Source organism: Podarcis liolepis (assembly GCF_965112155.1).
Source record: "Podarcis liolepis genome assembly, chromosome: 1".
Taxonomy (NCBI): Eukaryota; Metazoa; Chordata; class Lepidosauria; order Squamata; family Lacertidae; genus Podarcis; species Podarcis liolepis.
The window spans coordinates 33077582-33103206 of NC_139554.1; the positions used below are offsets into that span (position 1 = coordinate 33077582).

The 25625-nt window shown below is 43.0% G+C and overlaps 1 protein-coding gene across 2 annotated transcripts in view; it reads right to left on the bottom strand.

The window, feature by feature from the left end:
- MIPOL1 (mirror-image polydactyly 1) overlaps window positions 1–21610 on the bottom strand; it is a 191522-nt gene extending 169912 nt beyond the window's left edge. The window contains exon 1 of one of the 2 annotated variants that reach the window (XM_083508870.1): window positions 21475–21610. In XM_083508870.1, coding sequence (XP_083364996.1) covers window positions 21475–21537 — 63 coding nt within the window. In that variant the 5' untranslated portion in view covers window positions 21538–21610. Of the gene's footprint in view, window positions 1–20497; window positions 20680–21474 lie in introns of those variants that run through there. The other variant, XM_083508871.1, reaches the window with a different exon arrangement.
- Window positions 21611–25625: the final 4015 nt, after the last annotated feature.

Consider the following 25625-nt stretch of genomic DNA (forward strand, 5'->3'; position numbering starts at 1 on the left):
CTACAGCAGTCTCAGGACCATGGAAGGTGGGGAGGAAGACCTCAATTCTTGCCACAGTCTCAACAGAAAATCATTTTTCCACAAGGTAATTGGAGGTTTCTATTGAAGAGACTGTGTCAGGGCCATAGCAGAGTATCAGAGAATCACAGAATTATAGAATCACAGCATTGTAGAGTTTTAAGGAATCCCTAGGGGACATCTAGTCCAACCTCCTGCAACGCAGGAATCTCTACTAAAGAATCCATGACAGATGGACATCCAACCTCTGCTTAAAAGCCTCCAAGGAAGGAGAGTTCACCACCTTCTGAGGGAATCCATCCACTGTTGAACAGCTCTTACTGCCAGAAAGTTCTTCCTGATGTTTAGTCGGAATCTCCTTTCTTGGTTTGAGACCTACCCTCCACAGCAGGAGAAAACAAGCTTATTCCATTTCCTATGTAACAGCCCTTCTGGATGTGGCATCCAGAAGTTTCAGCTCCAGTTGGTGAGGTCAGGCCTGGTCACAGTTATCCATCCTCTAGTCATCTTCAACTATCATATCACTTCTCCGACACCTATTTTCCAGGTTAAACATAACCAGCTCCCTCAACTGTTTATCATAAGACTTGATTTCCAGACCCTTTATCATATTGGTCGCCCTCCTCCGTACATGTTCCATTTTGTTCCCTCAATTCATTTATAAAGATGTTGAACAACACCAGGCCCAGGAGAGAACCCTGTTAACTGCCTTTTACCATTATCCCAAAGCAACCATTTACATTTACATAACAGAACCCATAAATATTAATTGCGTTCTTGCAGTCATAATGGGATACAGATTTTGGGAAGCTAGCTATTAGGGCTCTGGAAGATCTTAGCTGGGAAAATCTGGCTTTGTGTTTCTGCTACAAACTACAGCTGCTTTGGCAGCTCCCAACTATTCCTGGCATATTACTTCAGAACAGTAATGTTGAGATATTTCTGGAATCATGCCATAATTGAGGAATAGCACTTTTTAAGCTTGCAACTGAGGTCAACCTTGCATAGAATATAATCAGACAGTTAGAGAGAGACTTATGGGGCCTGAGGGCTCTTTCCATGCCAACTGCAATCAATGGCAAAATCAGCAAATATTTAAGAGGAGGGGAAGCCCCAAGCAGGTTTAAATATGAGAGTCAAATCAAAGACGTTCTCTTCCTCATGCGATTAGAACTGCTTGAAGGAAAGGGAGCGAGCACCAAGCTAGCTTCGCCCTTCCATGACGCATGGAATGTGTATTAATATACACATCAGAATTAACCATGTTTCTCACTGCTCTGCAACTGCACTTTCACATTCCAATCAGGGATCTATCTGCACTGTGCATTTAAAGCAGCACCACACCAATTTAAACTGCCATGGGTTTCCCCAAAACAATCCTGGGCACAGTAGTCTGCTAAGGGTGCTGAGAGCTGTTAAGAGACACCCCGCCCCCATTCCCAGAGTCGTGTAACTATCAATCCTTCTTTGCATGCAACTCTGGGAATTGCAGCTTTGTGGCAGAAATTCTATAAATCACTGCATATGCTCATTGACTTCCATGAGGGCAATGGAACACCCTCTCCTTCTCCAACCCATTCTCTTGATCCATGTAGTTAACTCATGCTTATGTCCCGTAGAATCTGTACTGAAGAGAACTACTGTAATGTTTATCCAACCCAGGATCTCAAATCCTGATTCCATCTGCACTATACATCCTGCCAATTTAAGAAGTCATGGCTTCCCCCCAAGAATGCTGGGAGCTGTTAAGTGCTATTAAGGGCACTGTTAGAAATTAGCCAGGCGCTGGGAGTATTTTGCAACTGGCGAGGTTCTAACTGAGACCATATGGAGATCTCAGGATGTCAGGCTGGTGACTGACATCTGGCTAGCCCCTCCAGTTTTCTTAAGCAGCGAAGCAGAAGAGCTTATTTATTGCATGTACAGCGGTACCTTGGGTTACAGAAGCTTCAGGTTACAGATGCTTCAGGTTACAGACTCTGCTAACCCAGAAATAGTACCTTGGGTTAAGAACTTTGCTTCAGGATGAGAACAGAAATCGCTTGGCGTTCTTAACCCGAGGTACCACTGTATAGCCCACTTTTTTAAAAAAGGAGTACATGGTTCATACCCCTCCTCAGTTAATCCCTACACTGACCCTGAGAGGTAGGTAAGGAAGCTGTAACTGGCCCAAGGTCAGTGAGCTTCATGACTGAGTGGGGATATGAACACTGATCTCTCAGGTCCTAGTGTGACACTCCAACCACTACACCACACTGGCTTCCTATAGTACTTCTGCTATATAAACTAAGTAGGTAAATAAATAAATATGGGGAATTCAAAATGTCACTACAGAAGGATCTGAAATATTTGACTTAAAACTTGAATTAGTTTTATTCTGTATTGTTTTATTTGATGTTTTAAGGTGCTGTAAACTGCTTGGATTTTTTCCCCTTTAAAATCTTAAGTGGCATAGAAATGAAACTAATAATAATAATAAACTCCATGGGCGGGGGGAGGGAATGGTGCCTAGACATACCGTTGTGGCGAATGTAACCCAGGTTTAAGGTGCCACTTGGCAATTAGCTTATATATCTGAGTTTCTAACGCTAATCAGTGTTATGAGTGCTCAGAGTTGTTAAGGCAGAGCTTTCCAAACTGTGTGTCATGACACATTAGTGTGTCATTTGCGGTGTGTAGTAGGTGTGTCATGTGAATGCTCTCTGCACTCCTCCTAGGGCTGGAAAGGAGTTAGTTTAACCTCGGGTTTGCTAGTACAGTTGTACCTTGGAAGTCAAATGGAAGCCGATCCGGAAGTCCATTCGACTTCCAAAACATTTGGAAACCAAAGTTCGGCTTCTGGTTGGCTGCAGGAAGCCCCGCCGGATGTTCGGCTTCCAAAAATAGTTCGCAAACCGGAACAGTCACTTTCGGGTTTGTGGCATTCGGGAGCCAAAACATTTGAGAACTAAGCTGTTCGAAAACCAAGGTACGACTGTAAAACTGAAGTACTGTGTCGCAAAATGATGCATGTCTAAAAAGTGTGCCACCAACATGAAAAGTTTGGAAAGCTCTGTATTAAGGAGACCCCTATAATAGAATCATAGAGTTGGAAGACTAGTCATTCTAGTCCAACCCCTGCAATGAAGGAATCACAACATGCGGTCACCCACCCAATTTGAAGCCGTAACGGACCCTGCTTAGCTTTGCAAATATGCTAGCAGTTTTATTGCTGTACCACTTAGTTGGAGAAAAACCTATTAAACTTCACTCACATTTTAAAATAAATATTTTTTTCCTTACATATGGATTTTTTTTCTTTAGTTGCTTGTCTTTTTCACTTAAGAGCCTGCTACCTGAGCTACAAAGAAGAATTTACTGGCTTTGTCTTGTGGCGTAATGAGAAGTTGCAAACCTTTATACAACTGATGTGTGTGACATAAGACATATTGTATTACCTGGATAAGAAATTAGAGTAGAAATGAGCATTCTTCAGGACAGGGGTGTTTGTAAAGCAGTCCTTTGCAGAACACGTGGGTGGAGTACAGGTAAATTTAAGGTCAAGCCATTTTCAATAAATATCTTATCTGTAGTTCAAGACTCCCAAAATAGATTGCTATGACAAAAGGTGATATACAGAATTGCTCAACAAAAGTTTTTTTTTCTTTTTCAAAGTTTCCTGTTGAGACATGGTGCACACCTTACACGGTTCAGCAACTTGGACTATATAAAGGTCTTTATAGAAATCTGCTGAATTTTTTCTTTGATTATTAAATAGAAAACTTGGGTGACAAATATAAATTTTCCACTCATCATTCCAAGTAAGACATATGTGTGGCACACTGTGGGTGTTAGAGTGGAATAAAGCTGGTATCCTCATGGTAGGTCTTTTGAGCGAGTAGGGGCATCCAGTAGCAGAAAGATATTGGAAATTATTTTTTGCCCATTCTCACTCCTGTAGGTGGCATGTGGAGGGCTGCAGGGAGAAATTGGCCAAAAAACAAAACGAAACCTACTTTCTCTCTTCGTCAGCATATGCCTCCTCTGAACCAAAGGTCTTATGTGAGCACAAGGGCATTTATTATTATTATTATTATTATTATTATTATTATTATTACCCTGCCCATCTGGCCGGGATTGCCCCAGCCACTCTGGGCGACTGCCAACACATATAAAAAATATTATAACATCAAACATTAAGAGCTTCCCAATACAGGGCTGCCTTCAGATGTCTTCTCAAAGTTGTGTAGTTCTTTATCTCCTTGACATCTCACAGGGAGGGCACCACCACCGAGAAGGCCCTCTGCCTGGTTCCCTGTAACTTCACTTCCCGCAGTGAGGGAAGCAACAGGAGACCCTCGGAGCAGGACCTCAGTGTCCGGGCTGGACAATGGAGGTGGAGGCGCTCCTTCAGGTATACAGGGCCAAGGCTGCTGAGGGCTTTAAAGATCAGCATCAACACTTTGAATTGTGCTTGGAAACATGCAGTAGCCACCCAAAACTGGCTCAAGTATTATTGCTAACGTTAGGTGGCAGTTCATGGTCATTGTAAAGCTACATGAGCTCCTGACCGAACACCCATTCCTGAACTGTTCTACATTAAATGTTTCCTTACACCTAAAGGAGTAGACCAGAGGTTTTCAATCTTTTTAAGTCCGTGTCTCCCTTGATCAACTACATTCTTTCTGCGACACCCTGTGGGGCTCAGGAGGCCAGCTATTTCACCCCTTGCCTGCAGAGCTGGCAGCCTCTCACCCTTTTTTGAACATCCTTCCTTGTGGAGTATTCCCTCAGCCTCCTCTCCTCTCACCTCTCTTGGGAGTCCTCTTGGCAGCTGCTGCCGCCACTCCTGGTCTCTGAGCTTCCCCCCCCACCCGAGAAAGGTGCCTCTTCACACTGCCCCACAGGGGCCTGGGAAGCACCCTCTGGCCAGCCCCAGAGGCACCATTCGCCCAGGGAGCTTGTAGCTAGGCCTGCTGCAATCAACAGCTATGCAAGCCTTTGGGAGGCAAAGACACGAGAGGGCATCAGGAAAGAGGTACAGAGGCCAGTGTTGCCTGCGGCACCCCTGACTGTCATTCAAGGCACCCCAGGGTGCCACGGCACACAGGTTGAAAACCACTGGAGTAGGCTGTGGCCAATAGGTGGCAACTGGAAATGAACATTTGTTTAATGGCCATGAACATTGAGGTGGCCCAGCTCCTTCTGTACCTCTGTATTAACTTACACACGAGAAAGAGAAGTATTTGCTATTGCATGCAAATGCTTTTTTGGAAAGTAGAATAGCTGAAAGAAATAAGAATGAACGAACAGAATCGTAATTCTTCTATTATTTAGTAACCTTCAGTGACTTTAATATCACTTCAAATCCCTAAAAAACAGGTTAGAAACAAATATTAGCCTTACCAGGATGGCAAAGGAATGGATCAAATTACATTTCAAGGGGAACACTGTATTTTAATTAATGCTACGTAGTGCCTTTACAGACAGCAGTCACCTTCAGTGCAGAGTGGGAGTAACAATTACACCTCCTAATCACACGACGTGAATCGGGGAAATAGTCTCCTACAGGACAGCCTATTATGAGGACCACATGGGTATTTGTCTTCTCCTTGTCTTGACATCCAACTCAGAGCACCAAAGCCAACAGTAGAGGCAGAACCAACACTGGAAGAGGTTTTGAAGGAAATAAATAAAAACTCAGGCCTTGAATTGGGGAAAAATCCTGGTTTGTTGTCAAGCGGCTTTAGCATCCACAGATCCATCAAACCTCTCTGATCCTAAAGTGGCCATCTTGTGAAGGTTTTCCCTCACTATGCAAGTGTGCAAAACTTTACTAGAGCCAACTACGGGAGCCACTTGTGCATTGCCAAAAAAGAGAGAGAGGAAATGTATGAACCAACCAAAGAAAAGCACACAGATTTGCAAAAAAAATGGTATGTGCTAATAAACATAAGTGCATGTATTTGTGTTCATGCACACATAAGTATGTATATGTGTGTGTTCATGCACAAACGTATTGAAATAATTCTCACAGAATCACAAAGTTGGAAGGGACCCTGAGGATCATTTAGTCCAACCCTCTGCAGTGCAGGAATATGCAGCTGACCCTTAAGAGGATTCGAACCTACAGCCTTGGTGTTATCAGTATTGCACTCTAACCAATTAAGCTTTCCTACAAAGCATAGTGCTATTGTATGATCAGGGGATAAGCATGTCTGCTGTCTAGGTACTAACTACCGTATTTTTCCGTGTATAAGACAATTATTTTTATTACTAAAAATGTTTAAAATTGGGGGTCGTCTTATACAAGGATAGTGCGCGGGGGGACGGGTGATTGGTGGCAGCCGCGAGGAGATTGTCATTGGCAATCGGGCAGCCGATTGGCTGCTGTTGCAGCAATGGGGTGGGCAATTGGCGGCTGCTGGCACCGAGTGGGCAGGCGACTGGTGGCTTCAGCAAGGCATGGCAGCGGCGGTCAGGCGGCCGTGCGGTTGTTGGCAATCCCAACTCTGGGCAATCCCCCCCCCCCAAATGCTTAACAACTCTGGGAAATCTCCCCCCATTTCTTTAATTTGGGGTCCCCAAAAATAGGGGTCGTCTTATACACAGAAAAATATGATATTTACAGTACATGTGAATCGTCAGCCATCTTTTAGATGGGTTAGAATCACAGAACAGTAGAGATGGGTCATCTAGTCCAATCCTCCCGACACTAAGGTTGTCCTCTGCCACAGACTGAGCAGCTGGAAACTTCTGGAGCTTACCTTGCAGCACTCTGCTGGTAATAAAGTAAGGATATTGTTACAGGATGAACATGCACATCCTTGAAGGTGGTGGGGAAACCCTGGCAGGACCAAGGTACTGTTGTTATTATTTTCATGTATAGACCGCTTACCTCCTGCAGATCTCAAATAAATTTATGCTAATAAAGGGTAAAGGGTAAAGGGACCCCTGACAATTAAGTCCAGTTGCGAATGACTCTGGGGTTGCAGCGCTCATCTTGCTTTACTGGCTGAGGGAGCCGGCGTTAGTCCACTTCCGCAGACACAGTTTTTCCAGGTCATGTGGCCAGCATGACTAAGCCACTTCTGGCGAACCAGAGCAGCGCACGGAAACACTGTTTACCTTCCTGCCGGAGCGGTACCTATTTATCTACTTGAACTGGGGTGCTTTCGAACTGCTAGGTTGGCAGGAGCTGGGACCAAACAACGGGAGCTCACCCTGTCGTGGGGATTCAAACCGCTGACCAGCAAGCTCAAGAGGCACAGTCGTTTTACCCACAGCGCCACCTGCGTCCCATACTAATATATATAAGGTATGCTTAATTCAAGCCAGTGGAACTGTTTGGCTTCCTTGACCGTTATCAACTCCCGCGTTATCAACTCCTGGCAGCATAGAAGTTTTCTCAAGGGCAAACTCTTCTGAAGGCTGTTCGCCTTTAATAGTAGGAGATGAAACCTTTTTTAAAAAAACTTCCAAACTGAGTTGGAAGTGATTATTTCATCTTGTGGGAGATCCGATCCTGGAATGGCAAGAGTAAACACTGGAGACCATACAGATCTGGAGCTGCTGTTTCCTCTAGGCCGTGGATAGGAAGCTGTGGGCCTCCGCATGTTTTAGAGTAGACTACAACTTACATCAGCGCCTGACAGCATAGCTCATTGCCAGGGATTGTGGGAGTTGTAGTCCAGCAACAACTGGCAGATCACAGGTTCACACCCCCCCCCCAAAAAAATAAGCAAGTGACTTTCTATTAAAAGTCCCCTCTTCCTAGATGGTAACTTTGATAGGCTTTATAAAGATTGCTTTCATAATTTCTCATTCCACAAAGCTTACTGAGAAACATGAGGTTCAACGGGCCCCCCCACGTTTCACGAAAAGAACAGGAATTGAAAGTTTAGCAGAAAGGAAGATTTGGCAGCAGCTGTGGCAGCAAACCTCAAAATGAGGCAAATCAGGCTCAAGACCAAATTCTGAAGGGTCTGGGCTTGCCTGGAGTGAATATTTTTGAGCTGGGAAAGTTCACTTTCTGAACTTCCCTCATAGTTGAACTTTGCTTCCTTTACTAAAAATTGTAATTGCAAATTTGGAATAGAATACAAAGTAAGAGTCGCATTTGCCAGCCATAAAGTTTACTCTCCCATGATACTTTGTCTTGAGAAGCTTTGGTTTCCACGATGAGTATGAAAGCAAATTTGGTTCCCCCCCCCTTTATTATTTTAAGTTGAAATTTATCCTAATCAAATAAAGAGATAATCTCCAAAGAACCTCTTTGTGCAGGCAAAGTTGGAACGAACACCTCCTAACCCACAGCAATCTGAATATCTTTCACACAAGAAACGCTGTTGACAAGAAGCATGCTGAAATGTGGACACATCATATATTAGAGAAGAAGATATAAAGTACACCATACTGGTAAAGAACTATTTAAAAATGCATTAAAGAAGCTGTGTTAAATACAATGCTAATTAGAGATTAAGATAGCTTTTACTCGCAGGCACTCTTTAATCACTTATATTTACTTTGGACGGCACCTTTACTTTTATTTACTTCTTCTGCATCAAATGAGGGGAACAAAGCAGCTCTATCATCTGTACCTTAAAACGTCTGCATGTGTATCATTAGGACACACTGCAGAAGAGAAGACTCCTCGGAAACACAGAATTGTATAGTTGGAAGGGAAATATGCAAAGGTAGTGAATAGGTCTACTGCTGCTACCTCTTTAAACAGCATTAATTCAAGAGTTGATGAAGTCTGGACAACCATATATTTCTGCATATTACATTTCTACACACTTTTTGCCTCCTTTTTGCAAGCTACCCAGGAAGGAGTTGCACCGATGCCAGACAATGCAGATCAGCAATTGCTGGTCGATGTTAGACAAATAATGAAGGGAGCTTCTGCTTTGAATGCCAAAGATCCCAGGTTCAATTCGTGGCATCTCCAGGGAGAATCGGAAAAGAATCCTTCCTGAAACCCTGGAGAGCAGCTGGCAGTCAGTGTAGACCAGTGTTTCCCAACCTTTTTTGGGCAAAGGCACACTTGTTTCATGAAAAAAATCTTGAGGCACACCACCATGCCAGATGGGGAAAGGTCACTTTTTACTTATGTAAAAAAAAAAATAAAAAAATAGTAACAGCATAGAAGGTAATGGTTATCTCTTTGATGTCTGATGGGAGGGCATTCCACAGGGCGGGCGCCACTACTGAGAAGGCCCTCTGCCTGGTTCCCTGTAACCTCACTTTTCACAGTGAGGGAATTGCCAGAAGGCCCTTGGCACTGGATCTCAGTGTCTGGGCTGAACGATGGTGGCGGAGACGCTACTTCAGGTATACTGGACCGAAACCGCTTAGGGCTTTAAAGGTCAGCACCAACACTTGGAATTGTGCTCGGAAAGGTACTGGGAGCCAATGTAGGTCTTTCAAGACTGTCGTTACGTGGTCTCGGCGGCAGGTAGCAGCGCTCACAGCTTACGGACTGCACCGTGTAACAGATGTCTGGCCCAGCAGCCTAAGGCGGACAAGCCAATGAAACAGGCATTCAGAATCCATTCATTTCATAAAACCTGCAGGGCTCAATCTCTGTGTTTGTGTATGTGTGTGTTTCTGTTTTGCCCAAGGGTCTGGGGGTGGGAGAGAGCTCTTTAGCATGATGCTTTTAAAACAATTAAATTATCAACAAACAAACCTGATGATACGAATAGCAACGTCAGGTGCTACCGGGGGGGGGGGGGGAGAAGGGGGCCTACTCGGAAGTAAATACTGCGTCCAGGCGCAATTAGCGCTGATTTAAGGTGCACCAAGACTGCCTAAAAACCTCACCAAAGATATGCAACAAAGCGCTTCGTTGCAGAGGGGAGAGTTTGTGCACCGTGGAGGCTGGAGGGCTTCTATTCTACATGCGGGGGTTGGGGGGGGCAAGGAAAATGTGCTCCGTGGGGGGGCGGGGAAGGCAAGAAAAGGAGCTGAGCTCTAACTATAGGCTCCCACGCTTGAGCAGGCCCGACTCGGTGGGGCGGACCACCCTCTCTCCTGGAGGAGGAGGAGGAAGAGGAGGAGGAGATTCCCATCCACGGCGTGGCCTCCCGCGCTCCTGAACGGGAAATCTCTGCAGCCCAAGACTCTCCGCGAGGCAGCTCCTCCCTTCCTGCCTTGAGCCGCCGCCAGCCGCGCCCCACTCCCCAGTTATCTGCTGCCTGCCAAGCCCCGCCCCTCTTCATTGTCCTCCCCTTCTGTTTATTCCCCTTCCTCCATCCCTCGCTTTTTTCCTCTCTTTCCTTTTTTTAAAAAAATATTTTCTCTTCCCCTTCTTTTTTTCCACCCTTTCTTTTTTCTCTTTCTCCCCCCCCCCCTCCCCACCCTCCTGGGTTAAAGGATTTGAGCAATGGGTCTGGAGGTGGAGCTCGTCGGAGGATTAGCCCGACTCGCCCGCCTCCCTCCCACGGCACACTAGGCAACGTCCGGCGGCACACTAGTGTGCCGCGGAACACCGGTTGGGAAACACTGGTGTAGACAATACTGAGCTAGATGGACCAATGGTCTGACTCTGTGTAAGGCAACTGTCTATGGTTCCCCTCTCCACTATTATTTATGGTGCCATATCATATATATGGACGCGGGTGGCGCTGTGGGTTAAACCACAGAGCCTGGGACTTGCTGATCAGAAGGTCGGCAGTTCGAATCCCTGTGACGGGGTGAGCTCCCGTTGCTCGGTCCCTGCTCCTGCCAACCTAGCAGTTCAAAAGCACGTCAAAGTGCAAGTAGATAAATAGGTACCGCTCCGGCGGGAAGGTAAACGGCGTTTCCGTGCGCTGCTCTGGTTCGCCAGAAGAGGCTTAGTCATGCTGGCCACATGACCCGGAAGCTGTACGCCGGCTCCCTCGGCCAATAAAGCGAGATGAGCGCCGCAACCCCTGAGTCGGCCACGACTGGACCTAATGGTCAGGGGTCCCTTTACCTTTTCTATCATATATATGTTCCCTGAAATGAGTGCTATTTTTCTAGAAGAAGAGGCTCCAGAACTCACCACAAACACTTCCCTTGTTCTCTTAGAATGATAATGGCGTCCACCTGAGAGGTGCCAGAACTGAGTTCTGGTGAATACTGGCTCGAAAAAAGTCCTGCCTGGAATAGATATATCTCACTGCTTATTCAAGCTGCTTTGTTCTTCAAATTGTGATAAAACTTGAGTGTATGTCATGAGGAGGGCAACAGATCTCCCATCTCGTTTTATTCATTTTTTTATTTCCCTCAAAAGTAATGTGTTTTCTAAGCGAGGCTTTTCATGCTCTGACCTTGGCATCCACCGGGACCATACTGTGATTTATATTGAGAATTCCAAGCCTCATCTAATCTTATAAATAAATGTAAAATGTATAAAACAATTACCCTAGAATAAAATTGAATTTTATCTCTCTGTAATCAGTTTTTGTCTATGCTACAAATTTCTGTGTTTGAATACAATTCAAAAATTAATAACAGACATAATTTATTTTCTGACTTTTCATTACTGTGACATTTTAGCAATTTTTTATATATATACACAGGCTTAAATTTTATCTAGGGCTTCAACCCCACAGTTTATTTTTAGCCATCGGGCACTCTTCTGGAATTTCTATTTAAGGAATATGCTTGTTCAAGAAATACACTTCCCATTTACAAACCAAAATATACAGCATAATGAAATGGAGGGAGGGGAAAAGGCTTTGCTACAATGTAAAGATAGATTAAGGAGGGGAAGTGTTGCGTTGCATGTCAACGATCCAAGGACTTATGTGTTCTTTTGATGTTGGCTGCAAGAAGTCAAGTTTAGTGGCAATAATATAGAAAATTATAGTAAAGTTACTGTGTGTGTCTGCTATTTGCTTGTATATTTTATACTATTTTATGCTTGTATGTATATTTTATATTGTATAATATTTTATTTTATACTGCTTGTATGTTTTATCATTGTTTTCTTTTTATCGGGATATTATAGCTACACTCAAGTGTTGTGTGCTCCTCCATCCACTTTTCTTAAACAGGTAAAATATATGCTTGGCTTTTATGGTTTTGGTCCCAGGTATGGCTAGGCATATGACCATCATAATTGGCAATCATCAAGCCTGTCCAGTTTGCATTCTCCACCTCTTATTTCATGCGACAGAAGCTAAAAACTAGCCTCTAACTCTTGATATCTCTTTGCCTTTGATCCTGCAGGCCATTCAGCCATACACTTATCTTTACAGTCTGTTAACCTTCATATGACTATTTAACTATGGCTGCTGTAGGTGTTAGTGAATTTTTATGTAAAGTGAATATGTAAAGTGAATTGTTATGTAAAGGTGTTAGTGAATTGTTATGTTTCCAGTGTTGTGAGCTGCTTTGAGCATGGCAAACCACAGGAAAATAGCATTTGCCACTGGGGATGGTTGCTTCAGCCTGCCTTCCTCACCTTCCACCTATAAGGTGTTTTTTTATTTTAAAAATTGCTTTACTATTGAATTGATGTTTGATTTTTTAAAAAAACATGTCCGTCCGTCCCCCGCCCACTGCTCTGGAATCCACTTGTTAGATGAAGCTGCAAATCTTCAAACCAAACCAAATGGGAGCATTCATAAGGGATCTTTTGAAAATGCAGTGCAGCAAAAGGCATTGATTAGCCACAGCACAGGACACCAAAGGGATCCAGCAAGGCAAAATGGGGACTAACTGATCAAATCTGCATTCTAAAGGCATTTTGCCCACCAAAGACTCAAAACTACACCAGTACATTGGTTATATCTCCAAGGTCTAATGTGAAGCTTTTATAACGGGAAGCGGGGTACCATATTTGCCCAACAGCAGCCAAATCAGCGCACTGTGCTATGGCAGGCAAACCATTACTGTGGAATCAGGGTGACAATATTTCTAAGAGAGTTACATGACTGTTAAGACACTCTTTAGGCTAGATTTCATAATTAGAAACTTACGTAATTGGAAATGTTTTGATAGCCACCCTTTAAGAAAGAAACAGACAAGCAAACAAACAAGCACTGGGGCACATGCACACACACAGAGAGCAGTTAGCTGAAGAAATAGTTAAAATTAAAATGCAGCCGAACAACATTGAGGAACAGCTGGTGTAATTCTATGCTTGATGGCAAAGTAATGAAGCTCTTGGTGGCTTGACAAGACAAGCTACAAGCTTGAATGAAATTGTTCAGCTAAAAGAATTAGAATGAAGTTGATGACGGATGCGTTACTGAACATGACAGGGTGTCATCTATTTTAAACAGGATCTTTACTAGGATGTACTGAAAGAAATTTTTCCACTACCTTGAACCCACTAAAGCTTTTTTCAGTAAAATCGTATTGGATCTTATTCAGACAATAGGCTAGCTCCAACTGTTACTATTTAATTTTTTTTAAAAAAAGACACTATAGTCTATTTTCAGTGCTAATAATTCAAATCTTGGGGGATGGTGGGGTGGGATAACCTGTGTTATTCTTCTATATCCATTCCACGAAAAAGTAACTCTAACTCTTCTTTCCTAAAGGGTCTCTCAAAGGGCACATGCTGAAGTTATAATAGCAGATTCCATTCCTCATTAACTAGTAATAGGTAGTTTTGGTACCTATTTCCATAGATGTTGATGAATAAAGCAGGGTTGGAGAACTTGGGGCTCTGGGTGTTGTCAGGCTCCCAACTCCTATCAGTCCCAGGCAACTCAGCCAATATTGTACCCCAGCAATGCCTGGAGGAGCTGCCTGGGCGGCTTTACTTATTGACATGAGCACCTATTTTCTCCAATACATAATAAGAACTCATAAACGCCAAATGCATTTGGATGAACGAAATATTAAGCATTGTACTGTACCCAGGGTTGCAAGACAGTTTGAAAAACTAATCTATAAATTAAGTTTGCACGTGATTAAAAATAGCATGTGAAAAAAGCAGCACACATGTGCAGGATTCCTAGATAACAACAACAACATATTATTATTTATACCCCGCCCATCTGGCTGGGTCTCCCCAGCCACCCTGGGCGGCTTCGAACAAAGTATTAAAATACATGTGACATCACTATAGAAGATGTCTTCTTATGTGAGAAAAGGGAGGCTCTCTCCAATAGTTCTTGCCCCCTGCAGGCTTTATAAGTACATGTAATAAAAAGGGCATGACCTGGGATAGCTCAATTGGTAGAGCTTAAGGCTCTTAATCTCAGGGTTGTGGGTTCAAGCCCCAGGTTGGGTGAAAGATTCCTGTATTGCAGGGGGTTGGGCTAAATGACCCTCGTGGTCCCTTCCAACTCTGCAATTCGATGATTTCAACTAAACCTTAAGAAAAACTTCCTTATAGTGTGATCTGCTTATTAGTGGAAGAGACTGCCTTAGATAGTGGTGGAATAGTGGGAGTATTTTTGGAGTCCATTCTAAGCCTTGATACCTACCAGAGCAGGTATGAGGAACCTATGGTTCTCCCACATGGCCAGCACTCAGGATGATGGAAGGTGCAGTCCAATATCCCGAGGGCCACAGGTTCCTCCTGCCTCATTTTCATGAACAACAGTTCGCTTTAAGTACTCTTGAAACCTCCCTATTCGTTGTGCAATGCTGTACTGCAGAGTTCAGATGAAAAAGAAAATCCATATGGCTAATCTCTGCAAGCCAATAATGTCCAAGTGAGAAGCTCAAATTTATTTCATCCATCAAAGACAACCCGAACAAGGAAAAAGGTACTATTTCAACAGAATTCTAAGTTGCTTTGTTCAATCACTTTGACAAATGTCAAAACATTACCTTTCCCTGCCTTGCATTTAACACTGTTCCTTGAAGCTTGAATGTGTTCGTTTATACTTGCATAAATATCAATGCAGACTTCTGCAGATTCCTGTTCTGTATGCTGCACAATGACATGACTCAACCAAATCCATAACCTTTGAAAATAAACTTTACACCTTTCTTCTGGGGTATCAGATATAGCTCAGGAGCATAATTACACTACAATAGCGCTAGTCAAATCTAGGTCACCTAGACTGTGTGTGACAGACATGAATTACTGGAGTCTCAGCTCAAAGACGTTCACTTTATGACATAGTTGCAGGTTTTTGAAGCTTCACTGCTAATAAGAAATTCCTCCTCACTAAAGCAGTATTATTTTGGCACTGTCTTTGTAATATAGCACTTGATATAAAAAAGATGTCCCATATGTGAAGCAGCAAATTCCAACCCTGCCGGTTCAATGGTTAAATATAATTAATATGATTTCTAAAAACAGCATTGCAAACATAAGTAAATGTCACCAGTTGTACACTTTCATATGAAGGCCTGGAGAACGTCGCAAATTGGAAGTGTAGACGGGGAATTTCATGCACTTCTCAGTTAATACACATAGCCTCCAAGTGATTGCTGAAGCTACTGGACTGGATCCAGAAAAGAGCAACCAGAATTCTTCTTATGCTTTCTGCCTCTTCATCCCACTAGAACAGGGGTCAGCAAACCTTTTCAGCAGGGGGCCGGTCCACTGTCCCTCATATCTTGTGGGGGGCCGGACTATATTTTGGGGGTGGGTGGGAAATGAACGAATTCCTATGCCCCACAAATAACCCAGAGGTGCATTTAAAATAAAAGCACACATTCTACTCATGTAAAAAGACCAGGCAGGCCCCACAAATAACCCAGAGATGCATTTTAAATAAAAGGACACATTCTACTCATGTAAAAATATGCTGATTTCCGGATCATCCACGGGCCGGATTAAGAAGGCGATTGGGCCGCATCCGGCCCCCGGGGCTTAGTTTGCCTACCCATGCACTAGAACTCTCTGTCACTTGAAAAGCTACTTCTCAGATGGACAGACCCCCCTCACAGACTAGCATGGGATGGAGAGGGTGGTTAGTGGGCCAATAATTCAGAAGAATTTGGCAGTGAGGCCTTGTACATGCAGAATTGCCTTTCCATGTATGCAAGAACCTAAAAAAAGCCGGCTAGATCAGGCCAAAGGCCCATCAAATACGGCCAGGGCTATTTTTCTAGAAAAAGAGGTGTCAGAACTTAGCATGACCATCTTGTTCTCTTAGAATGGCAATGGTGCCCACCTGAGAGGTGCCAGAACTGGGTTCCAGCTGGGGAAAAAGCCCTGATTACAACACTTGTTTCCACAGCAGCCAACCACACCACTGAATAACGATAAAACCACACGTTTTGTCAATTTATGCCAGCTCTCAAAACATCTCTTGAAATTCCCACTATTTCCCCTTTTTATGGATACCCTCACTACTGGCATTCAGGTGCCTGGTGAAAATCTGGTTCTCGTTTCAGAACTTTGCACATTATCACCATGGTTATCAGAATTTGATCTTGTGTTATCTTTTATTGTATTTTCCCTGGAAATATATGATGGTGTATCGAGTTTATTTCAACTTGCTCAGAGATCCTAGGATGCAGACCAGGAATAAGGGAAGTGCTCTTCATTCAATTCACAATACAGTGGTACCTCGGTTTAAGAACAGTTAGGTTTAAAAACGATTTGGTTTACAAACTCCACAAAACCGGAAATAGTGTCTTGGTCTGTGAACTTTACCTCGGTCTAAGAACGGAATCGCCTCAGTTTAAGAATGGACTTCTGGAACGGATTAAGTTCGTAAACCGAGGTACCACTGTACTGTACAACATACAATTTTGAAATATTTGGCCCAGATATCCCCACTTGTTCCAACAATATTCCTATGTCTTCATCCTCAACCTGTTAGCCTCCCAGATTTCAAAGGAATGTGCCTCAAGTATGTGATTCTAGACCTAAGAAAAGGTGATTAGGTACACACTGTTGGCGCATAGCTCCATCTAGTGGCTACAGGTACTACAGCACTATCTCATTTTTTAAATAATGAACTTTTATTTTTGATGTGTTTCCACACATACATGTCTGGTGAGTGCGTTTGTCTGTGTGTGCTATGTGCAGCGAATGTGGATGTGTGGTCTGCTTGTGTGCTGTATGTACTGGGGGGGCACTTGTGCAAATATTGGCTATGCTCACTCTGAGAGTGGCCCTCAAGCTGAAAAAAGCTACCCAACTTGTAATCGAACATGGAACCCCTGCCTCCCCCCGCCCCAATATTTTTTCTTTTATTTGATGTTTAAAAACACCTTTAGGATTTTGCCTCTTAAAAAATGAATAAATTCAAATGTCCAGGTCAGCCACAACAATGTTTATTTGGGGAGTTTCAAAGCCATCTATTCAAATTCATATTAAAAAATGTTTCAGATGCATGAAGTGCAGCAAAAAGTGTTTGTGTTTCTTTAGAATGCTATTATAATTTATAATATACTGTGCTATAAGTTTCCACATCATCTATCAAGAGTGGCAAGTACAAAAGTACTATCAAGTCCAAAAAGTAACAATATTGGAATTTATTCCCATTTATTTCTCCCATAAGGCCACAGAAATTTTAAACCAGAACCGTTAGACAAATTTCCCTGGTTATGGGGAAAATGAAAATAATAGTTTCGAGCTACTAGTGTCAGATCTTTGCAAGAACTCACTGCTCCCTTTCTTCTTGTATTTGACAGCTACTACTGCCAATATTTTAATCCAGATGGGAGGGGAAACAAACCATTATCTGGTGATTTACTCATAAGAATTCTGCTCCTTACCCAATTACTGATGGGTGGATGACTATGATGAGGAATCCAACTTTCTTTCTGTTCAAATTAAATTCACTTGTACTCCCAACCTCTCCTTGTTTTGAAAAAGGGATTATGCAAGAGAGAGAACATTCACCCTCCCCCAATAAACTAAAAACAAAATTAAGAATCCTGCAAATTTCCTGCTCATACATGTCTAACTGAAGGCCATAAAATGAAAGAGAAGGAGTCATTTATATTCAAAGAATAGTTAAAGATGTGGAAGTGAGGAACAACATGGAAGTTGAAGGCCTGTGAAAAACAAGCTTTTGACTTCTTGCACCTTCAAAATACAGTCCTGAGCACAAATTGGAAGTGGAAGAAGAGTAGTTGCTTTCCTGGTTAGACATGCATGCAAAAAATGATTGGAGACGGGTGTCATACATCATTGTCTGTAGCACCTAATTCAGATTTTAAAGGATGCCCGCCTCACTTTGGGAACCATTCTTGCCATTCTTAGCAAAAATTATATAAAAATGTGCTTGTTAATTATTCTGAGTTTCTTGTGCAAATCCCTTTGAGAACTTCAGTTTAAAAGCCTTTTTAGACTGTAAAAGAAAAAAACAAACTATTTTTTAAAAAACTTTCTATTTCGTAGTCTTGCCTGTAATGTAATATTTCTTTCGAACACCAAGATAACAGAATGCAATTAGATACAAGTACAAGTTCAGAACCTGATTTTCAAACACCAGCTCAACCCAGACACCTGTTTTCAAGATGGCAAGGAGAAATGCACAACACAGTGATGGCACCATCCCACACTATTGAATGGGGAGAAAGTAGGAGAAGGAAAGACAGAAAATACACTATTGTAGTGATCTACTTCAAGAAAGATCTCTGAAATACATTGATCTACTAGTGGTACTTTGGAACTAGAGCAACTATTTCATCATTCCAGCAATGTATAAGACAAGACAGCATCTCCCTCAAGAAGTTAAAACTGATCAGGCTAGATGGTAACTTAACAAGATACATTTTTTCCTATTTATCTATTTTATTATTTTCTTTAACAAAAGGACTCTGGTTTATCTTTCAGCCCCCAGCCCTTCCCAGTCCTCTAAGCTGTTTTCCTCTAAGAGGGCCTCTTTGAGCCCTTCTAATAATCTGATCAAAGTAACTCCTACCATCTGGAAGTCTCTCAGATCCAGTCTGACATGCAGGCCAGAATAAAAAGAAAAACAATCAAATTTAGCAGAATATATCACAATTCCAGAGAACGTAACAATCCAGCATGTACACCAGTACAAAAGCAATAAAAACATAGTTTTTGCTGCAGAATGTGGACGTTCCTTGCACACTATAGCCTCTCTATTTGTTATGGAAGCGTTTCAAATGGCCTCCCAGCTGGCTTTGAATAACCACATAACCAGTGTGCCATCTGAACTCTTGACAACTATCTGTGCCCAGGAATTATGTGCTGCCTGACCCCACTTCCTTGCTCCCAACATCTCACAGGATACTGTCAAAACTGACTGCAGATGACAAAGCTGTCTGCAAATGTGATCTGAAGGCTGCCAACATTCACCTTGCCTTATGGGAATCCTTCAGACAACCACAGTATCCATAGCAGCGACCAGAGGATAAATTAGCACTGGGAGAAGTGCAGAGAGAAGAAACGCCATGATGCACCTGTAGCAACACAGCTGGATGCCTTCATCTGCCCCAACTGCAACAAAACATGTCTCTTTCGTATCAATCTTTGCAGCCACAGGAGGCCCTGTTTTTCACCCCTGAAGGAACACTCTTCCATTGTCTCCTGAGACAGACGGGTGTCAACAAGTAACAGTTGAGTTTGTCAATCTATAAGACTTTCAAATGCCTGTGGTGGCCAATAAAGACCTCATGAAAAATAAAGTTATCAGTGACCACTAGTCATAATGGCTATATGCTACTACTTTAGAGACAAAACACTTCTGAATATCACTTGCTGTGGATCACATGCAGGAAAGAGCTATTTTGTGGGATTCTCATAGGTATCTGGTTGGCTAATGTGAAAACACCATACTGGACTTGATAGAGCTTTGTTCTGACCCAGCAGGGATCTTATTACTTTCTTACCAAGCAAACCAGAACAGCAGAATCACACTACTCCACCAAATTCATGATCTATTCCCACAAGCACTGAAGTGGGAGGAGGTAATTCGGATGCTGACACTTTTTGTAAAATGAGATGCCAGGCGGTATCACACTAAGCAGAGTGTGAGGTGGGTAAGAGGAAGAAAGCACAATTTTACATGCTGACAGACCGATGGAACGCCAGTTCTCAAACTGTGAATTTAGAAGTCTGTAGACAAGCTAGATTGGGAGTTGCATTAAGTTTTCTTGTGTGGGTAAAATGGTAATGTCCCAGTCAGTCCTGACAGTTACTGTTCCACGAAGAATCAGACTTTGAAATGCGTGTAGAGATGGAGAGAATGTCCCTACTTTCCTTTTAAACCACTTTGACTGCGCAGCCAAAGTGATATTTCAGCTGAGCACCCTTGAAAACTTACGCCAGTCTTTAGAGTCTAAAAGAAACTCAGGTTACTATCAGCGTACTGTATTTCTCAGTGAGGGGGTAAGACTAACGGGGATCAACTTTTAATAGGATAAACGCCATGCAAGGCAAGCGGAGATTGCAGATTCCACTTTACTATTGCATGTATTTTTATTATTAGGGACAGCACAGGAGATAACACCCTGCACTCCCCCTTCTTTCTCCTCCTCCCGTGCACCCATCCTATGAGACTCTTGCAAACAGCATCAGCCAATTTAAGCTGCGGGGCTTTCCAAACAAGTGCCAAATAAGCAACCCTATAACTGCTCGAAGTAACAGAACACCAAGGATCCAGCCTCGGGGAAAGGCTGCCGTTACCTTTCATTTTATTTTTTTTTGCTCCAGCCGGTACCGCCCAGAGCTTGCCAAACACGCGCGAGGTTCAGAAGACACTCCTTCGGCGTGCAGGCGCCGCTCCCTCCAGCTGCTACCGCTCAGCGCCGAGCCCTCAGGATCATAGACTCGCGCGACCCGCCCACTTCCGGAACCCTTTAGAAAGCAGCGCCCTCAGGGCGGAAGTGGAAAGGGAGGGGGCGGAGGACTCTCGGGATTGCGCGTCGCTGTGGTTGCGGGGCGGCTCTTTCTCTGTCCCTGCAACGAGCAAACCAGTGCACCTTTTGCTGTGTTCTAATGCGGGTCTTTATTCGTTGGGGATTTACGTATAAGTTAAACAAGCTATAGTTTAGGGCCCCACTCTCTTGCGGCCCCCCAAAAAAATTAAGGGGGAAAACCACTGGATGTACATTTCCAGAATATAAGGAAAACAACAACAAATAAAGTAAAACCTATATACAGCAACAGTGTTTTGTGTTGTGTAGGCTCCTATGATGTTAGTAATGGGCCCTGCTTGCTAGCCCGCTCTCTAAAATATCCCTGGTTTGCTCATTTCTATATACAGTGGTACTTCGGGTTACATACGCTTCAGGTTATGGATGCTTCAGGTTACGGACGCTTCAGGTTACAGACTCCGCTAACCCAGAAATAGTACCTCGGGTTAAGAACTTTGCTTCAGGATGAGAATAGAAATTGTGCGGCAGCGTGGGGGCAGCAGGAGACCCCATTAGCTAAAGTGGTGCTTCAGGTTAAGAACAGTTTCAGGTTAAGAACGGACCTCCGGAACAAATTAAATACTTAACCCGAGGTACCACGGTAAAGGGTGCCTACATTCTGCATGTGCAAATGGCTCTAGATACCTATTAGGTCCATAAATTACCATATAGCATATATTCAACACAAAAAACAGTGACAATTTGTTGTTGACAAAGGACAGCTGGACATAGAAAGGGCCCCATTACCTTCAGTAGCTGGGGCCTCATCAAACCTAAATCCTGCCCTGTGAAGTTTCCTTTCAAGAGCATTTCTCCCCTTCCCAGTTTTATCCTAACAACAACCCTGTGAGGTTTGTTAGGCTGAGCTCCACATGCTGAACAGTGTAGCCGCTAGGCCACATTAGCAGCCTGTCCACTTGTGGATGTGGGTGTGCGCTCATCAGTTCAAGGATTTTAGGAATGTGCTAGCTGCGTCAATCTCCCAGGGTGACTGCTCCTCTGTTGCCATGGAGAATAAAGGAGAAGGAAACTGAACTGGCATGCTAGGTTAAAAAACCAACAACTTTAAACACTCTTCTTTATCTAAGAAAAAAAATCACGTTTTCCACAGTATTTTTTCCTCCCCATTTCCTCAGTTAAAAAGAGCAAAAGCCCCTTTCTTTGTTGCTCCCTTTTGTAGCTTAAACTTGAGTTTCTCCATTGTTTTCTATGGGCAGCTTACACTTCCACCCGACAGGAGCCAGGGAAAGAAACTGGGAAGCTCCGTGTCCCAGCAGCGGACTCGTTACTCTACAATTCCTATCTCTATGCTCAGCCCTGCACAATAAAAGCTGACAGGGTGAACCAACGAGCAGAAAGGCTAACAATGATGGGGCCTTGGTTGCTGTGAGTGGGTGGGATGCCTTGAAATATTTCAGGAAAGCGGAAGTTTTGGGACTGATTTGGCGGAAACTTGGAGTGTGTGGAGCAGGTTTAGCTTCCGATAGTGAAAGAAGTCAGCTTATTTGTTTAATAAAACACACTAGGGCAAGAGGAGTGCAGAAATTCATATTCTGGAGGCTTTCAGCCTGCGGTGAATGGTTTTGTTCAGCACCATGTGCAAGGCAGGATTTGGGCTTTTTGTCATGAGATTCAAATCATGAAGCGCATGAAATGCAGTGGTACCTCGGGTTACAGACGCTTCAGGTTACAGACTCCGCTAACCCAGAAATAGTACCTCGGGTAATGAATTTTGCTTCAGGATGAGAACAGAAATCGCGCAGTAGCGGCGCGGCAGCAGCGGGAGGCCTCATTAGCTAAAGTGGTGCTTCAGGTTAAGAACAGTTTCGGGTTAAGAACGGACCTCTGGAACAAATTAAGTTCTTAACCTGAGGTACCACTGTAATGATAAGGAAGCGGGTGCTTTAAATTGGAAATTGAATATTATGCCAAGGCACTTAAAATGGCTTGGAGGGGAAAGGGAATATAATTGATTTGGTATATTTCTCAGAAGAATGGGCAATATGCTGGAATGGATTGACAGTTTTATGCTGGCTTTCAGTGTTTTAGTTGCTGCAGTTTTAGTAAATAGATTGAAATACACATTTAACTGACTTTTGTTAGTCATTTTGGGAGGGTTTTCTTTTCAGAAGGTAGAGTACAAATAAATTAATTAAATAAACCATAAATGTATTCAACTAAGTTTTGCTCCCAGTTGTTTAGTAGTTGGCAAAGCAAGAGTTTATTACTAAAAATAGGATATTTTTTTGCTGTAGAGCTAGTCACTCCCAGTTACTATTGAGCCCAAATCTGATAAGACTCAAATAGGCACATAAATTCCAACTCAGCAACTTCACTTTGAAGTTTCCCTTTGAATTTTTGTTGTTGTTGAAGTATGGGAAACTTGAAAGTCCTACAGAATGCCCAAGGAGACGATTGTCAACAATTATTGTAACCTATCCTGGAACCATTTTGTTGAGGGTGGGCTTTAAGTCTAATAACAGGGTGGCATTTTACTCACTGAACTAGACCCACTGAAGTTCATGGGGCTAACTTAGTCATGTTCATGAATTTCAATGGGTTTACACTGAGTAAAACTTAAATGCTGCCCTGAGTCTGTCTAGATTGTCCTGGTGGATGACATGGGGAGTGCAAACTTCTTACTTGATATCTCAATGGCTTTTGATACAACTGACCATGTTATCTTCCTGGATTGGCTGTGGGATGGGTATCAGAGGCACTGTATTACAGTGGTTCCTATCCTACCTGCAATGAGGGAGAGATCTTCAACCCCAGAAGGAGCATGACATTTCCCCACTTGAGATACTTCCCCTCCCCTAACACCACGCTGTATACTGTCTTGTTATATTGTACGAATTGGCCAAGGCCAAATTAAAGTGGTTGGGGGATCTGGTGTAGTTGCCAAAATAGGGTCCCCTTCTCCTCAAAAGGAATGCATGAAATAAGGTAATGGAATATACCGTATTTTTTGCTCTATAAGACTCACTTTTTCCCTCCTAAAAAGTAAGGGGGAATGTGTGTGCGTCTTATGGAGCGAATGCAGGCTGCACAGCTATCCCAGAAGCCAGAACAGCAAGAGGGATCGCTGCTCTCACTGCGAAGCGATCCCTCTTGCTGTTCTGGCTTCTGGGATTCAGAATATTTTTTTTCTTATTTTCCTCCTCCAAAAACTAGGTGCATCTTGTCGTCTGGTGCGTCTTATAGAGCGAAAAATACGGTACATGTTGAGGTATCTTAAAGACTTTTTTGATGGCATGCATCTACCTCGGGAGACAATGGAGGAGTGCACCTTTGGGTGGCAAGTCAAACTATTTGAAGGTTACAGCGCCTGTGGTGGGTGTAGAGACCAATACAGGATAAACAGGGTTTGTTGAAGCTGGAGCAGAAGAAAGTGCCAGGTTGTGCTGCTGCAAATGTCTTTCCACCTCTGGTTGTGGCAAGGTTGATGTTGCCAGCATTTGTTTCCAGACATCTTTCTAATGCAGGGCCTCGTGCCTGAAGTCAGCTCCCTTCAGAGCACAAATTGAGTATTACATAAACTGTCATGGACTGTATGTGCAACTATTTAACTGATGTTTTTCAGTTACAGTAATTTTTTTGTGTTCAGGTGACACAGTTACTGAAAAGTTTAATCTCCTGAGTGGTTTTTCTTTGACAACCACTTCTGCTGAATCTTTATGGGCCCAGATGGCTAGAGCTTTAAGCTATCCCCCCCCCCTTTATGCCAACTTTGTGGTTAAGATGTCTCTAGCATCATTTATCCCAGTTGATACCTGTTTTGGATTCAAATCGATTTTATGTATCTGCTGCTATTTTAAACTGCTGTTTATATTCATAATTGTTTTTTTTAAACTGGATTTATATATGTAACTGTTATATATGTTACATAGAAATTTCTGTAAATATAAAATATCCATACTACATTGACTTTTGTTTATTCCATTTTTTAAAAAGTTTTTTATTAACAATTTCAACATAACAAATTATCAAAACAAATCATCTTCATTATTCCCCCCCCCAAGACTTCCTCAGCTCCTCTATCAGCCTATGTTAACCTCTGCATGTTGTAAAATTGTATACATCCTTTTGTTTATTCCATTTTAATATATTTCCAGGTTGCTTAGACTGCATACATCATTTGGGGCTGGGGGACATTTTATCATTACAACGCTGTGAGGTAGTTTAAGATAAGATATAGTGATTCATCCATAGTCTCCAAGTGCACTAAAGGGCTGACTGTCTCCATGTCACACTGGCTATGCCCACAGACAGTCAGATTTATTTATTAAAATTTATACATTGCTTGATTGTAAAAACCAACCAACCAACCAACCAACCAACCAACCAACCCTCAAAGCAGTTAATGATAATGTTGCCAGATTTGCAAGTGTCCTCATGCATGCATAAGACCTTTGCATTCTCACTCTGCTGCTGATTATTTATCAAAGTTTGACCTCACCTCCTTGTTATGAAAGCAGCCTGGAAGCAATTCCTAATGGGGCCAACTAGCAGAGCTGATCTTACTGTCAGGGAGTGAGGCAACAACTTTGGGTAGCTGATTTTCATTGTTCATGAAAGGGCAGAAAATTATTATTATTGTGCTTTTTTTACTGCAGGGAAAAGGGACAGGCATTTGTGCCATTTTCTCCCACCTCTCCCAAAACAACTGAACCAGCCATGGGTACTCTGTCATTTGACAAGTGTCAGGGTGCAGTTTCTTACTCTACATCAGGCAGCAGGTATCTTAGCCCATCTGGTCTGAAGCAAGAATAGGAGAGCGTACTGGTGAGGTGCGGGCGTGTTTTCTCTGTTTTGTAGGATCTCCCAAAGAGCTGACTGTACAAACTCTTTCTTGGGGGTGGAGTGGGGTAGAAGACAGCTGACAAATTGGGAGCCCC